We start from the raw sequence: 15544 nt of genomic DNA, 5'->3' as shown, positions 1-15544 counted from the left end.
AGTCTGTAAATTCACCTTTATAAAAAGTTTCTAAGTGAGCATGGCATTGCAGGTCGGAAGATCATACTTTAAGAACCAGTGGGTTAGGGAGTCAACTTGTAAGGCATTCGAAAGAGTCAAGGGTCAATGTCAAGTGTTCTCACTTTACTGTTACAATTCATTTTGGATTAAAATTACATTTCCAATAAGATAATCTTCAAATGTTTTTTTGAAATATGTCTGAAACATATTTTGAAACCACATATTTAGGTGTTGTGTGAAAGGAGCACAAGCCTCTTAGCCAAGAGGACAGTGAGAAGGTAAGCCACTCTGTGGTATGTGCAGACAAATCAGATTACCTAGAAAGATAACTCCAGAACTTCCTCTGAATGAATATAACCAGAGCACACCAATGATTACAGCCAAGACTGGGCGAGGAAGATTTATTAGGAGTTCATTATTTGACCCTGACCTGTAGAACCAGCCGGGGCTTTGTGTATAACATAGCAAAAAAAACCCCTAATGGGTTCCAACCGTCCCCAACCCCTCACAGTGGTCATCAAGATATCTCACAGCTTGAGTTCTACCAGAAGGAACTGGGGGCAGGGAGAGAAGAGAAGGATACAATAAAGAGGCTGAGCAGATCCTCCTAATATCCTGAGGGAGAAAACTATCTGGAAACACAGCTCTCTCGAAGTAGCCATTTGTGTTGCTTTAAATGCAGATTGATTACTGCTATTTGGATGTTGAGTGCATCATCTTCTCTGAAGAAAGGGAAAAGCTAAATTTCTCCACATTCAGCTGTATCGTCAAATCACTTCCCCACACCAGTTCTTTTCATGCATTTTCCGTTACGGCATCTACTTGTAATAGCAAGTCTACCCTATTCCCCACCAGTGAACCACCCCCCAACTGACATGTGCTGAATCCCACGAACAACCTCATAACCATGACACCTAACTGCAAAGACAACATGTAGTCGGGTGTATACTTCCAGGGTCAAAAAAAGAAAGGACGCTGCTAGGATACTGAGGAGAAAGAACAGCCCCTTTCTCTGTGCTGGCCTCCAACCTGCACAGGCATGACGTAGTGCAGCTGAGTGGGGAGTACAGATCATTCACCTGGCTCCAGCTTTCTAGGATACTCGGGCTAAAAACCCAACGACACCCTGATTACACAATTCTACGATTAAACAGTAAAGGAAAGAAGAAAACTTTCAATCGAAGCTCTGTTTCTAACAATATTCAGTAGGACCTAGTTTTATTCAACGAGAAATTTTCATTTGTTGAGGTCATTAGATTGAAAGTGAGAAATCTTGGTTTATTTAAAGCTGTACCATTAAACTATCAAAAAGATAAGAACAGAGGCTGGATAGAAGAGATGAATTTCAGGGAAATGCTCTCATGGGAAAATTTAATAGAAATGAGAGATAGAATAAAAGAAGATGTAAGGCAGGCAGTGTTAATAACGGACAGGGGGAAAAGAGGAGGGGCTAAGAAAACAGGAGGAAAAGAGAAGAAATAGGAAAATCGCAATATCCAGAGGTATTATTAAAGTTATTTAATGTCGGTCCCTCTGAGATTACATGCTTTGTAAGGCTTGAGTCTATTATCTTTTTTCTTCATTACTATTATCCCCAATGCCTGGGACCCAGGATATACTCAAGAAAATGAGAATGGAGAGAAGAAATGAATGCAAAGCCATCACATCCAAGATAAACCTGCCTTGAACAACTATTCCCAGGAGAGGAATGATTTGTTTTCTTCGAGAACTGGTTAACTCATATAATCTATACACTGTGATAGGATTTATTAGTTTTAAAATTTCAAAACATACAACTCAACATCAATTTTCTCACTGGATTGGTATAGAGATGAAACTTGATTTTTATTAAGAGATTTAACAAATCGGAACTGTGTCAAACCAGCAGTGCTGAGCTCTTCCATTTCAGAATCCTAAAGCCAGAGGTTTTAACATAGCAATGGAAAGTGCTGGTGAGTTAAGTCTTCACATTTCATTCAGAACCAATACTGTAAATGCCAGTTAAATTAAACATACAGAGAGAAGGGACCTTGTCCAAAAGTTTTGTATTTTTTCCAAGAAACAGCTGAAAATTTCTTTTTTTCACCTATCAAAATTTTGGGGAAAAACTCCTGTAAGTCAGGGAAAAAGTGGAGCTGCTACGGTTAAATCAGGAGTAGGAGACCTGCAGCTCCTGTGGTACCTGCGGTTCTTGTCAGTGGTACTGAAAGCCCTTCAGTGGAGATGCACGGACATTAGTAAGCCCCTCTCAGCCCCCAGTAACTGCATCACCCAGAGAGAATGTTACTTCAGTTTCTCTCTGAAATGGCTAATTGATATTGGCCCAGGGAAGAGCAAGTTTTAGCCTTCTGACCGGTCTGTGATGGCAATGCCAGCACAGATTTCCTAGAGGTTCAAGGAGAGAGAAGTCTGCAACAGGGAGGGAGCTGTCAACCATACTAGGTAAACACAAAAGCTATTCGATAGGATTTTAATCAAGGGCTGGTGTTTATGGGGTTTGGAGATTAGACGTGCAAAAGTCAGCAAGGCAGGAGCACTAGCTGTTTTGTTTTCATTTTTGAGGCAAGGGCATGTTGCAAGGTTTGTTCAGTGAGAAAAATGAGTCCGTGTGGAGACTGGGGAGACAGGGAGCCCCGGCGGAGCTGCAGCGGGGGCAGGCTGTGCTCGCCTTTCGACGACGGGGACAGCGCCAGGTTTCTAAGTCTGCAGTGTGCCGGGTGAGACAGAGAATACACACCAAAAGATAAGGGAGAGCCTGCCCTTTTTTCTTCTCCCGAGATAACCCTAACTTCATTATGTATGTCCAGAATGAATCTAAATTCATTTAAGTCTGTTCAGACACTAGACTGTTCGATGCAATTGCTTTCCAACAGTCAAGCCAGGGCATCAATTTCTTTTCTGAATATATACATCCTTATGTTGAAATTACAAAATCTTAGAAGTAAAAGGTGCCTTAAAGGAATAAAGTCCCAACACTGAGCTAACATAACTTCTGTGTTTTCCTGCAACAAGCTGCAGATTCTAACAGTTTCTAGGAAATTTTTAAATATTACGTTTTTAAATAAAGTTACTGGTAACTTTAGGAGAATGTACACAGATGATATCCTCCGGGTCTGGACATCCAAGGAAAACAAGGCACACAGCCAGGCTTTGATGCGACTCCAAGCATTACCAGCTCATCTTCAGTGCCCATAACAAGCTCAGCAAAACCCCACTTGGAAGACCTCTTAGAACACTAAGGAAATTCACATTCTGGCCCACTTCAAATTAAACTGGATGTGTCATATCAAATACACAAGCTAGAATAGGAGAGAAAATGAGAAGGGTCCCAATAATGACTCAGTATCTTGGAAATACCTCAAAAGGATACGAGACAGATTCTCTGAAGGAGTCAAAAGTCCCACCTTAAGTTTAGAACACCCATCAAGCCAAGTAATTCAGGGAGCCAGCTGAGTGAGAAATACTGAAATAAAATGGGAACAGAAAATGTTGGAGAGTCAATATGGGGATGAAAAATTAGGATGGTGCTGAAAAGAAATGATGTATCAGACTCTCAAAGGAGCCCATACGAGGACCCTAATAGGGGGAACCAAGTACAGGATTGTCAACACAAAGTGTGGGTCAGCTGTATATAAGGTTTTTTTTTTTGGTTTTTTTTTTTTTTTTTTTTTTTTTTTTAATTAAAAACACGAAGCACACACACTGGAGCTCTTAGAACTCTGGGGGAAAAAAATCATCAATTTTTCAATGGAGTCCATGAGAGAAGCGAGGTGGGAGAGTACCAGTAAAATGCCAAAACCTTATCTTGCCAGGACACAAGGTAATGAGGGAGGAGGCAGCCGATGACAGACAACTAAAGTGGAAAGGAAGGTGCCTATTGGGATTAGGGGTTTATTCATCCTTTCAACAAAAAAGATGTGCTTTCCTCCAAATATGCCAGGGATTTGAGACATAATGAGGGATTCCCAAAGGCTGAGAGGCATGTGAATGAAGGGGCCTCAAAGGGTCGGCACACTGAACACAGTTGCCTAAGTGGTGTGAGCCTGTTTCTGGCAGGCAGGTGGACAGGTCTGAAAGCGACAGGCAAACTTCAAACTCTTCTTCCTCTCTCTCTTTCCTGGCTTCCCAGGACGCACATAACACATCACTCCCTGAGCTCCAATCAGATGGTCTGAGGAAGGACGGCAGAATATACCCCCTTGCGGGGGAAGCAGTGGCTGCAGAGCCCCGAGAAAGCTCATCAACTCCTGCGCTGCGCTGACCCAAGGAGTCCGCTGAGTTAGCAGGCTGCCCTTTCCCCAAAGCTTACGCTTCTCTAAAAGGATTAATGGCCAAGCAGTGCCGTGGAAAGCAAAGTCCAAGGAAGAGCACTGTGCGCCACTGCCAATACCACTAGGGACAGCCCCGGGGACAGGACGCCAGGGGTCAGGGACAAAGTAATCTGTTGGAGTCAACACCCTCGTGGGGAAGGGCTAACATAAAGTACTGGCCTTGCTTCGTTACCTTCGCCCACATATTATTTACCCAACAAGTTCCAGGATGAAAGACTGATAGGAATATAGCAGATGTTACTAATTTGGCCTTTGCTAAAGCATTAGATACAGTACCTCAAGAAATTGGACTTGGGAAATTAATTCAAATTGGCTGGGTTCAGCAGACAATCACCAAAGACTAAAAAGTAGCTGAAGGGTGATAATCAAAAGACAGTTAAGTGACAGTCCATACGGTGAGAGACTCGAGGTCAACACCAAAGCCATTCTTGTTTAGGGGTTCTATTCAGGGCCCAGGAAAGGAGTAAACATCTCACTAATGAGATCTGCAGAGGACACTAAGCAGGGAGGTGGAGGATCTGCATAGACAGGGGCATAAAATTATAAGGCAGAGTTCAACTGGAAAAACAGCTAATCTATCTAGGGGAAAATAACCCTACCCACAGATAATATTCAATGGACAGGCAGGATAAGGGGCAGCAGAAGCATGTAAAACGAGCTCTGACATGCTGTATCGTGACAGAACCAAGTAAGAACGCCAAGGCAACATGGGGAGAGTATCATGGGGGAAGGGAGTGCTTCAAAGAGAAAGCAAACTAAAATAAAGCGGAGTGCCAGAAAACAGCGGGGTCAACTCCACCACTAAAAAGGGGGGAAGGTACGTTCTGCACTGAAACTATTTTTTAATAGCTACAAAACCCCCATTCCCATCTGGCAGGTGTTCCAGTCTTTCTCGGATCTTCATTCACCTCGCTGGGAGTCAGTGTCTAGAAGATGGCACAGGGCCGCCCTCCTGGGGCTCACTAACAATACGGCTTTAAAGGAAGACTCACAGTTCACGCTGGCCATTTCTCCTAATTTTTTATGAGGTCTGTACTGCCTTATGGCAGTGCCTCACAGGTTTGGGGAAGTGGTTAATTCCTCTCTGTTTACTCAACCTGCAACACTGCAATGACCCCGAAGCCAGTTTTTCTACCATCAGTCTGAAAGCAATGGCTCAACACAATTATCTCTAGGCTGCTCACTGCTTTAGCAGACAAGCATGTTGTTACATTGATTCTGCTTAAAATGAGTGCTAAAGAGGCTGTTTTCTTCTTAAAACCTCAAAGTTAAAAAATTTCACTATCCTCAACACCCAAGAAACAAACAATCCAATTAAAAAATGGGCAGGGTCACGAATAGACATTTCTCCAAAGAAGGCATACACATGGTCAACAGATACATGAAAAGATGCTCAACATTACTTATCATCAGGGAAATGTAAATCAAAACTACAAACAGAGATCATCTTGCACCTGTCAGAATGGCTAAAATCAACAACACAAGAGACAACGGGTATTGGTGAGGGTGTGGAGAAAGGGGAATCCTCTTGCACTGTTGGCGGGAATGCAAACTGGTGCAGCCATCCTGGGAAATAGAATGGAAGGTTCCTCAAAAAGTTAAAAACAGAACTACCCTATAATCCAGCAACTACACTACTAGGTATTTACCCAAAGAATACAAAAATACTAGTTCAAAGGGATACATGCACTCTGATGTTTAGAGCAGCATTATCTACAATAGCCAAGTTATGGAAACAGCCCACGTGTCCAATGATTGATGAATGAAGAAGAAGTGGTGTACAAATACACGATGTAATATTCCTCAGCCATAAAAAAGAATGAAACCTTCCCACTTGCAATGACACGGCGAGAGCTAGAGAGTATTATGCTAAGCGAAATTGGTCAGAGAAAGACAAATACCATAGGATTTTACTCATATGTTGAATTTAAGAAACAAAATAAATGAGTAAAGGGGTGGGGGAAAGAGGGAGGCAAACAAAAAAACAGACTCTTAACTACAGAGACCAAACTGATGGTGAGCAGAGTGGGTGGGTGGGAGGGTGTGTTAAAGAGGTGACGGGGATTAAAGAGTACACTTGTGACAAGCACCAGGTGATGTATGGAAGTGTTGAATCACTATATTGTACACTTGAAACTAACATTATACTGTATGTTAACTGAAATTTAAATAAAAACTGAAAATATTTACAACATAATCTGTACAAATGTCACCATCTATGCATACTCATTAAACTAGCATGACATAGCTATTTCCAACAGCGTAAGAAAGCTTGTTAGGGCAGCTGGCTAGCTTAGTTGGTAGAGCATGCGACTCTTGATCTCAGAATTGCGAGTTTAAGCCCCCACATTGGGTATGTATAGCTTACTTTCAAAAAAAAAAGTAAAAAAAAAAAAAAAAAAGTGAAAAGAAACAGAAAGCCTCTTGTGGACTCCCTTTCCAGAGCATCTATGCAAATTATTTTCATGTCTATCTATCTGCCTGTCACAAATATTCACTAGTGGCAGAGTGACCCAGGGGCAGAAAACAGGAGTCTAGATCCTACTGTGTTGCTTAGTGCTCTTGCTATGCTGGGAATTCATAAACCTATTTTTCAAGTTACCACTAGGCCTGGCTGAGCCCCCCCGTAGGCTGAGCACAGACTCACCCTCCGAGTCCCACCAAAGTACAGTGTAATTACTGTCCACTTCCTAGAAGAGCTAGGTTATCAAATAGTCCTCAGAGATATGAAGCCACATTTCCCCCTATGGGTTCTTTTAGCCAGGCTGCCTTAGTGATAATATAGGCAGGTCAAGGAGGAGGAAGTGAGGAAGGATTAAGAGAAACACCAATTATGGACCATATATCATGTTATTTTATGCTGGCCATTAAAGTACCTTAAATAACCAAAGATATCGGTGTTTTCACTGAACTCTTTGTGTTCATGAATCAGATTTTAGACAGGGCCTATTGGGAAAAGCCCACAAGAAAGAATCCAAAAAGCCACAACAGTCTGACAGACTGATTTCTTAGCTGACATTCTGTGTGACATTCGGCAGATGCTCTATCCATCAGGATGTGACACAGTGTTAGAGGTAAATGTCACATATCAGGGCAATGTTCTGGGCCAAAGAGCAAAAGAAGTGATCTCAATGACGAAGTCTGAAGTATAGATAACATGTGCCCAAACCCATTCCCCCTCAAACTGTAGAGCACAGCCTGGTAACTACCAAACTTCTAGAACTAAGTAAGTGGCTGAGTGCGGCATGCACCTCTTTGAAATATGGGCTATATTTTGTTTGAGACCAAACAGTCTGCTGAACTACCCAAGTCAGTTCACCAAGAGAAGCTCGTTTTTTTTGTTTTTTTTTTTTAACGTTTATTTATTTTTGAGACAGAGAGACAGAGCATGAACAGGGGAGGGGCAGAGAGAGAGGGAGACACAGAATCTGAAACAGGCTCCAGGCTCTGAGCTGTCAGCACAGAGCCCGACGCGGGGCTCGAACTCACGGACCGTGAGATCATGACCTGAGCCGAAGTCGGACGCTTAACCGACCAAGCCACCCAGGCGCCCCAAGAAGCTCGTTTTTTGCTCTTTCCTGGGAAATCTGGGAATCACTAAACTACCAGCACCACCCAGTGAGAGAAGTCTCTGTGAGTAAGAGCCATAAGCAATGTCACTGGTAAGAAATAACTCTGAGCAGTACGCATGTCCTTGGGGCAACCGGCCACAGGGATCAAGGACAAGAGTAAAATGTCACAAGGCTTCTCAAGTGCTCTCCTGCCAGCTGTCAGAAGTGTGAAACCAAAACTCATTTCCTAATAAATGTTTTCATTTCCTTTGTACATGACAAAAGGTTGAGGGGTGATAAATGGGAGGGGCTGGGGAGCAGAGGTCTCTGGAGGTAAGAACCTGAGGCAAATGTCCTGCACACAGAGGCGGAGATTCATTGTTAGTCCCAGGAAATGACAGGATGGTGGTGGTAAAAATATCTTATACAATTATGTTCTCACCTAGGAGTCATTTTACATCTAAATAAGATCATATCTGATATATGCTTATTTTGCAGATTTAAAAACAACGGAGGCCCAAGTAGTACTTCATCAAGGTTACACAGCACATTTCGAGGGTGCCCCTTTTCTTCTGATGGGGAAAAACTGGGATAAAAGCATACTATAAGCTTTCCCAGCATATTGCTTGCCATTACATTCTGCTCAGGGATGGGCAGGGTAGTGGGAAAGAAAAAAGTGGGGCTGTGGGTCCCACTGTGTTCACTTTAATAATTACTCATCTCACCTGGCCTCTGCAGCAAGCAGTTCATCGTAGTGCGAGGACCGCTGGTCATCATCCTGCCGGTATCGGATCACTGTGGCTAGGCCTTTGCTGACGAGGGCCTCAGCAATGTTTCTGCAACAGAAAAGATAGGTCAGTGAGCACTAGAGGTACACATGGGGCTCAGTCAACAGAAATAATAACAGTTAGCACCTGGAGGTCTTAACGCATCCTGACACGGGGAGGGAGAAGCCAAGGATTTCAAGACAAGTGAGTTGTTAAGGCTAGAAATCCAAATGAAAGGTAGAATAACAAAGTTCCCTAGCTCAGCATCTTTCTGGTTACTACAGTCAGATGCTATATCAATCCATACATAAGAACCAGCAGAAAATATCTGTAAAAAGCCCACATTAGACAGGGCTATTTACAGAATGTTATAAACAAGCCACTACCCTCAAGAAAAGTCTGCTCTAAAATATCAAGCACACAGATAAAAAACAGAACACATAAAAGCATGACCTAAATTTCTTAAAATCTCCTTTCTAGCCTATAGTATAACTAGAAAATGCCTTATTCCAGCTTGGCAATGTTAGAAAAGTTAGTTTAACATAACACCCCCAGTAATTCTCTTCTCCTCAGAACTCCTGACAGTGGTTCTCCCACTAAAGGGGGCTTCTAGAAGGTAAGGCTATGAATGGATTTGGGAGGGAGGGTTACTGTGGTGGAATGAGAGTCCATTATGAAGAAATGGCACGAGATGGGGGAACAAATAAAGCAAAACATGTAAAATCTGAGATGAGCAGCTCTGGAGCAATACTCCAGATAAAAGTCCTTTTAGGACTACAGGAATATTCTAAGTAGACTCCTGCTTCAAGCAATTCTCGAATGTGTTGAATCCTCTTTTCTTCAGTAGAATACGAGGTGTCACGTGGTTCGTACTCTAACTAGAGCGTACATTGGAAATGACGCTCAGACAACTAATGCGGCAGATCCGCCTGGTTCCTCCCCAAGCTGGAAAGGAACCTTTGATGTGAAGCAAAAACAAGCTGCAAACTGTAAAACCGAATTTTCAAAAATTACCTGTAGCCAGCACTGGAAGACAAGAGGCATGATACTGCTGGGGGAGAGTGGTGGTTATATCTTCCTTTGTGCCTGTCATAGTTACACCAAAGGCCCCACTCAAACCATCTGGTTGACTGCCCTTCAGGGAGGAGGTAGGGTAAGCAATAGGCTACCGTACCATATGCTAGGATTTAGTGTTGTTTGGAAACGTAGTTAACTCTTAACACACCGGTGTTCTTAGAACCTCAGACTCGAGATGCTGGTGACTGGACTAACCACCCTATGTGCATATTTAAGCCACTGAAGGGCTCTCTTCATCGAAACCCAGGAAATTACTTTTTTAAAAGAAGAAGAACAGAATATGTGAGGGTAGAGAAAATAGGAAAAGATGCTATGGCTGATTCTCTCTCATTATGTGCCCCTCTGCTGCCTGTTTATCTACTGCCAGCACGATATTAATATCTCCAAACCGCCGCGGAATTAGCACTTCTCAAAATCCACTCCCACAAAGAGGCTGCTTTGCTGGCCACCCTGTCTCCTGAGTCACTGCAGAAGCGTGCTGGCAAACACTGTCATTATCACAGAGTGGGGTTTGGCTGCATGGAGAATGCCAACAGCCCAGAGTCAGCAGCTGTAGGTATTGCTATATGGTGAGAATTAATTGAGGGTGTTACCAGAAAGCCCCCAGAAGGGCAGGAGGGTGGCTCCACCCACCCACAGGCCAGAGAGGAGAACGGGGACACCCCCACCTGTGGCAGGTTGAGAGGTCTTGGGGATTTGAAATGCCTGAAGAACAAACACCTATTTGTTACTGCATTTTGAACTACAGCGCATTCACGTTTTATAGTCAACACACAGGGTTTGGAGAAGAAAGCTGGAATGACTGAACAGGCAAGAAGAGATTCACACAAATACACTTCTACATGAAGAGATAGAGAAACAAAGCAAAACAGTACAAATGTTTAATGATCCACTTGTGTTACTGCTGTTCAAATCAATTTACAGAACTGAACTTGAGGACCTGCACGGCCAGCAGAGAACCAAGGGCACAAACCTTCCCTTCTGTAACCTATCAGCTAACAGACATTCTTAGATGAACCAGGTAAGGCCTCAGATTCCCACTCCACAACCTGCCCACGACCAGCCTTTCCCTTCTCTCCACAGCTTAGAGGGTTAGTAGCTACATTCTGTTCACTTCTTATCCCTAATTACAGATTTCTCCTGAAGGGACAGTGGTGCTGGTGCTTAGTGAGCAGCAAGGAGAGTAAGAGCACATGAAATAATAACAGCTGTCATTGTTGGGTATTTACTACAAGCCAAGCATGTGAAAATAACATCAAATGTATTTTTTTCTTGGTGTGTGCTCCCTTGTGAGAATTCATTACACCATCTTATAATTATAAATTGACTCTCTATCTTCCTTTCTAAATTAGGAGGTCTAAGAGGGCAAGGGCTGCATATTTCTGTATCCAAGTGTCTAGTACAATACTTGGCATAAAGTAGGCAGTAAATATTTCCTGAATGAACTTAGTTTACTTAGGATAACTTTTTGTTTATTTGTTTTTTTATCTTTTATTTATTTTTGAGAGACAGAGTAGGAGCAGGGAAGGGGCAGAGAGAGGCAGACACAGAATCCGAAGAAGGCTCCAGGCTCTGAGCTGCCAGCGCAGAGCCTGAAGCAGGGTTTGAACCCACAGGCTGCGAGATCATGACCTGAGCCGAAGTCGGGTGCTTAACTGACTAAGCCACAAAGGCACCCCAGGATAACTTCTTAAATGTGGCAAAATCACATTTAATTTTATTTTAATACCTCCTGAAAATGTTGAGATACCATTTGGATTATCAGAAAAACACCTAATCACTTTGGAAATATAGCCCTGGAAAATTATTATCCTAAGCATCTATTAGCCACGCTTGCCCTGCATAGAGTTAAGGACAAAAGCTTTCTACGTGCCTTACTAGCTTTTGTCTTTCTCCTCCCCATTATCTAAAATTTGAAATTAAAGAGAATGAGAGGGAGAGAGACAAAAAAAATGGAATTAGCCTAGATCCATGTACTTGATGCTCTCATTCACTTCTTTTGGCCACTAATGAAAGGTCCGGAGATTTTCCACTTGGCCAACGATGGCTCATAACCTGACACTGGTGTATTCATCAGTTGCCCAGTGGAAAAAAGAGAACATTAAATTGTGTGCTATGGCATTAGGCTGCTTTAGACAAATTTATAAGTTCTGCTTTCTTGAGTGTATCAGTAATTCTACTTCAATTACACATGTCTGGCTCGAATGGATAATTCACAATCAGCATACAAAAAGGGACCTAACAGCCTTGGAAGTCTAACAGGAAATCATCTCTCTGTATCAGCTAGAAATACAAGGAATTAGTGCTGGGACTGAAACGCTTCTCCAAACTAAAAGATAAATTTATATTCTGGTAATAGTGAACCATCTCCATCAGGCATGATCGGGTGTTCCTGATACAAACACAAGCAACATAGGCCTCACATACAGGCTTTCTCAAAAGGTCCCCAGGTAGTTGACATCTTCCCTACCCGCTTGTTTCCACAGTAAGCAGGTTGCAAAAAGCTCACACTTTCCCATTATAAGATACATTTGAAACCACGGGGTACTATATTCTGCCAACATGGTGAACAGGTGTTCTAGGCCTACACATGAGAAGAGGATTCTTCAAAAGCAGATTTGAATTACAGTAGTTTATAATTGATCACATTTTGCCTAGCCCCTACCCCAAGACACTGATAAGTCAGATAATTGTTTAAGAATGTCCCAACTTAGCAGTGTTTATGTGTGTAATTTTGAAACAAACTTACAGAAAAGTTGAACTCGCTGTAACAAAGAAATGCCCTCCTTTGATCCATTTGAGAGTAACCAACCTGTTATACCCTCACCCTCAAAACTTTTAGTGTGCACTTCCTACAAACCAGGATATTTTCCTACAAAGTCAAAACATGAAATGAAAAGAAGGACACATCACTGCCACCTAATCCACAAACTCTACTCAAATTTTGCCAATTATTCCAATGGAATACTTAGTGGGGGGAAAGATCCATGTCTCCTTAGTCTAGAACAGTTCCTTAATCTTTCTTAGGCTACCCCAAGGCCTTAACACTTTTAAAGAGTATAGATCAGTTATTTTGGTGTGTCCAGTATTTCTTTGTGATCAGATACAAGTGATGCAGTTTTGGCAGGAATACCACAGAAGTGATGGATGTACTGTTCCCTTGGCCTCCTATGAAATGCATAATTTACTGACAACGTTCACTTTGATCACTCAATTAGGGTACTGTCTATCAGGTTTCGCCACTGTAGTTACTCATTTTCTCTTTATAATTGATAGGTATTTTTTGAGGAGACCCTTTGAATTATGTAATTTTCATCCCTCAAACTCCCAAGTTATTCATTTGTTTAATTATATCAATACAATGTCATGGAATATCATTTCATTTAAAGTCATAATCCATTACTATCATTATTTGTTGTAATGTTGAAATTACTTCCAATTTGGCCAGTGGGGGCCATGTCAAGCTGGTTTCTGTTTCCTATGGACATGCCTCCACCCCCATCATTCCTTGAGTACTTCCTTGCTTTCTGGTAGAACAACATATTCCAGGCTTATCTTGTACGGTTTTCTGCAGCTCTGAAATTAGCCATTTATCTAAATAGCCTACATTCACATCTTTATTTCTATACATTTATTTCTATATCAATCTATAACTACTGAAAACCATGTGCGGCAGTCATGAAAATGTGCCTCTCGGATCTCTAACTGCAGGAAGTGTAATTGACTGACAGTCCCAGCTGCTGTGCTCTGAAATCCATCACTGTTTCAGCCAAGGCTATGCTTCCCACCAGCTGCTCCTAGACTGAGCACAGCAGATACCAAGGCAGGCCTATTGCTGAGAGATGTGGGACTCCTCTGATGGCAACTCTGGCTTGAGGACTCCTTGTTGGCTTTATGGTAACTCTCTTAGAACTTGGCCAATTAGACTTTTCCAATTCAACCTTCCTTTCTTCGCACTCTTTGCCACCGAGATTAGACCTGCACTGCAGTCTGATGGCGCTCCCAGCCTCTTTCAGCTCCCTTCCCATTTTCCCTCAAAAGGGTCTTCCCCAATTAACCTCTTTCATGTCTAATTCTGTCTTGGCATCAGCTTTTTAGAGAACCTGAACTAATAATACCAGGAGTTTACAAAGATACCAACAATCCTACCCCTAACAACTACAGCATTCGTTTTCATTTTCTTCCTTTTCTTCTGACAGCAAGAAACCTGTATTCCATTATCCTTAACAGTTTTACTTATATGAATAACCTTTGCTATATACATACATACATACATACATACATACATACATACATACATACACTGTCTCACACATTCTGTGACTTCCAGGATTTGGTCCTAACAGTAGAACTAATTTAAAGGGAATGCATCACTTGATAAAACAGAACCTGGGTGGGGCACCTGAGTGGCTCAGTGGGTTAAGCACGTGCTCTTGATTTGGGCTCAGGCCATGATCCCAGGATCATGGGATTGAGCCCTACATTGGGCTCTGTGCTGAGCGTGGAGCCTGCTTGGGATTCTCTCTCTCTCTCTCTCTCTCTCTCTCTCTCTCTCTCTCTCTCTCTCCCTCTCCCTCTCCCTCTCTCTCTCTCTCTCCCTCTCCCTCCCTCTCTCTCTCCCTCTCCCTCTCCCTCTCCCTCTCTCTCTCCCTCTCCCTCCCTCTCTTCCTCTCTCCCTCCCCCCTCCATTCTCAGCTCCTTTCCCCCACTCATGCTTTCTCTTTAAAATAAGTTAAAAAATAATTTTCTTAATGAATAAAACAAAACAAAATCCCCCAAAACAGAACCTGGGTTTACATGGGTAAGTACTTCAAGAGTGGGCATGGACAGTAATACCATTACATACACTTGCTCACATGCATGCATCTGAATAGGAATAACAGATAACTCTCAATGGCTCTGGCTCACAGATCTTCATCTAGCTGTTGGAGCTTAACATTTACCACTTAGAAAACATCTACATTTTATCAGTCACTGAGCTGTCCATGGCGATTGCAAAAGTGGAATATTTTCCTCAAAGCAAACATACACGTGGACACATATTCAGAATAATGTAAGCCTATAAAGAAATGGCTCTACACTATATTCTAGTCAAGGCTAAACAAAGGGTTGAAAGATAATCAACAGCTCAATTCATTTACAAAAGTCACAATGTTGTCAGAGGTTCATATTTCACACACACACACAAACACACACACACACTTTCCATACAATGTTTACAGTACCTTCAAGGCCCTGTAGTCAAATTTCATAAACTGAGCACAACATGCACCCCATGGCTATTCATTGTGAGAACATGGATGCAACAAGACATCAGGCATGTCGCCTGGCCCCCTGTCACTCATGACCCCTCAAAGAGTCCAATGTCTGAAAGCCAAAAAACTGCCTTCACATTCTTTTCATATTGGCTGTACCTCTGCCATAAAGATAGGCTTTCTCGTAAGTGCTGGGATGGAGATCCCCGGCTGACAGGGTTCCAATATTGATTTCTAACATACCAGATGGCAAATCTCACTTTTCCTCAGCTACATAGGGATGTTCTACTGTGGGGCTGAACCACAGAGAAGTTAAAGGGTGCTGACGTCTTTCTTTGCAAATAGGTAAGAGAAAAGAGGAAGGAGGGAGAGGTCACCACAGTATTTAACACGTAGGCAGAAAGCAGCAAGGATGAGAAATCTGTTTTCTTCAGAATATTAGGTCCACCTTTAATCCTATGGTTGGCTCTCCACTCTAAAAGACAGTGCAGAAGTGGGGAAAATGATTAATGGCTAACAGGCCCAAAAGCCAGGCTCCCTTT

General features: G+C 42.5%; 1 protein-coding gene across 1 annotated transcript in view; it reads right to left on the bottom strand.

The window, feature by feature from the left end:
• SND1 (staphylococcal nuclease and tudor domain containing 1) overlaps window positions 1–15544 on the bottom strand; it is a 425897-nt gene that overhangs the window by 184564 nt on the left and 225789 nt on the right. The window contains exon 13 of the mRNA XM_030308365.2: window positions 8629–8739. Coding sequence (XP_030164225.1) covers window positions 8629–8739 — 111 coding nt within the window. The remainder of the gene's footprint in view (window positions 1–8628; window positions 8740–15544) is intronic.

The sequence above is a fragment of the Lynx canadensis genome, chromosome A2, assembly GCF_007474595.2.
Source record: "Lynx canadensis isolate LIC74 chromosome A2, mLynCan4.pri.v2, whole genome shotgun sequence".
NCBI lineage: Eukaryota > Metazoa > Chordata > Mammalia > Carnivora > Felidae > Lynx > Lynx canadensis.
The sequence above is the reverse complement of the archived record's forward strand: the minus strand, read 5'-3'. Positions and strand labels throughout refer to the sequence as shown.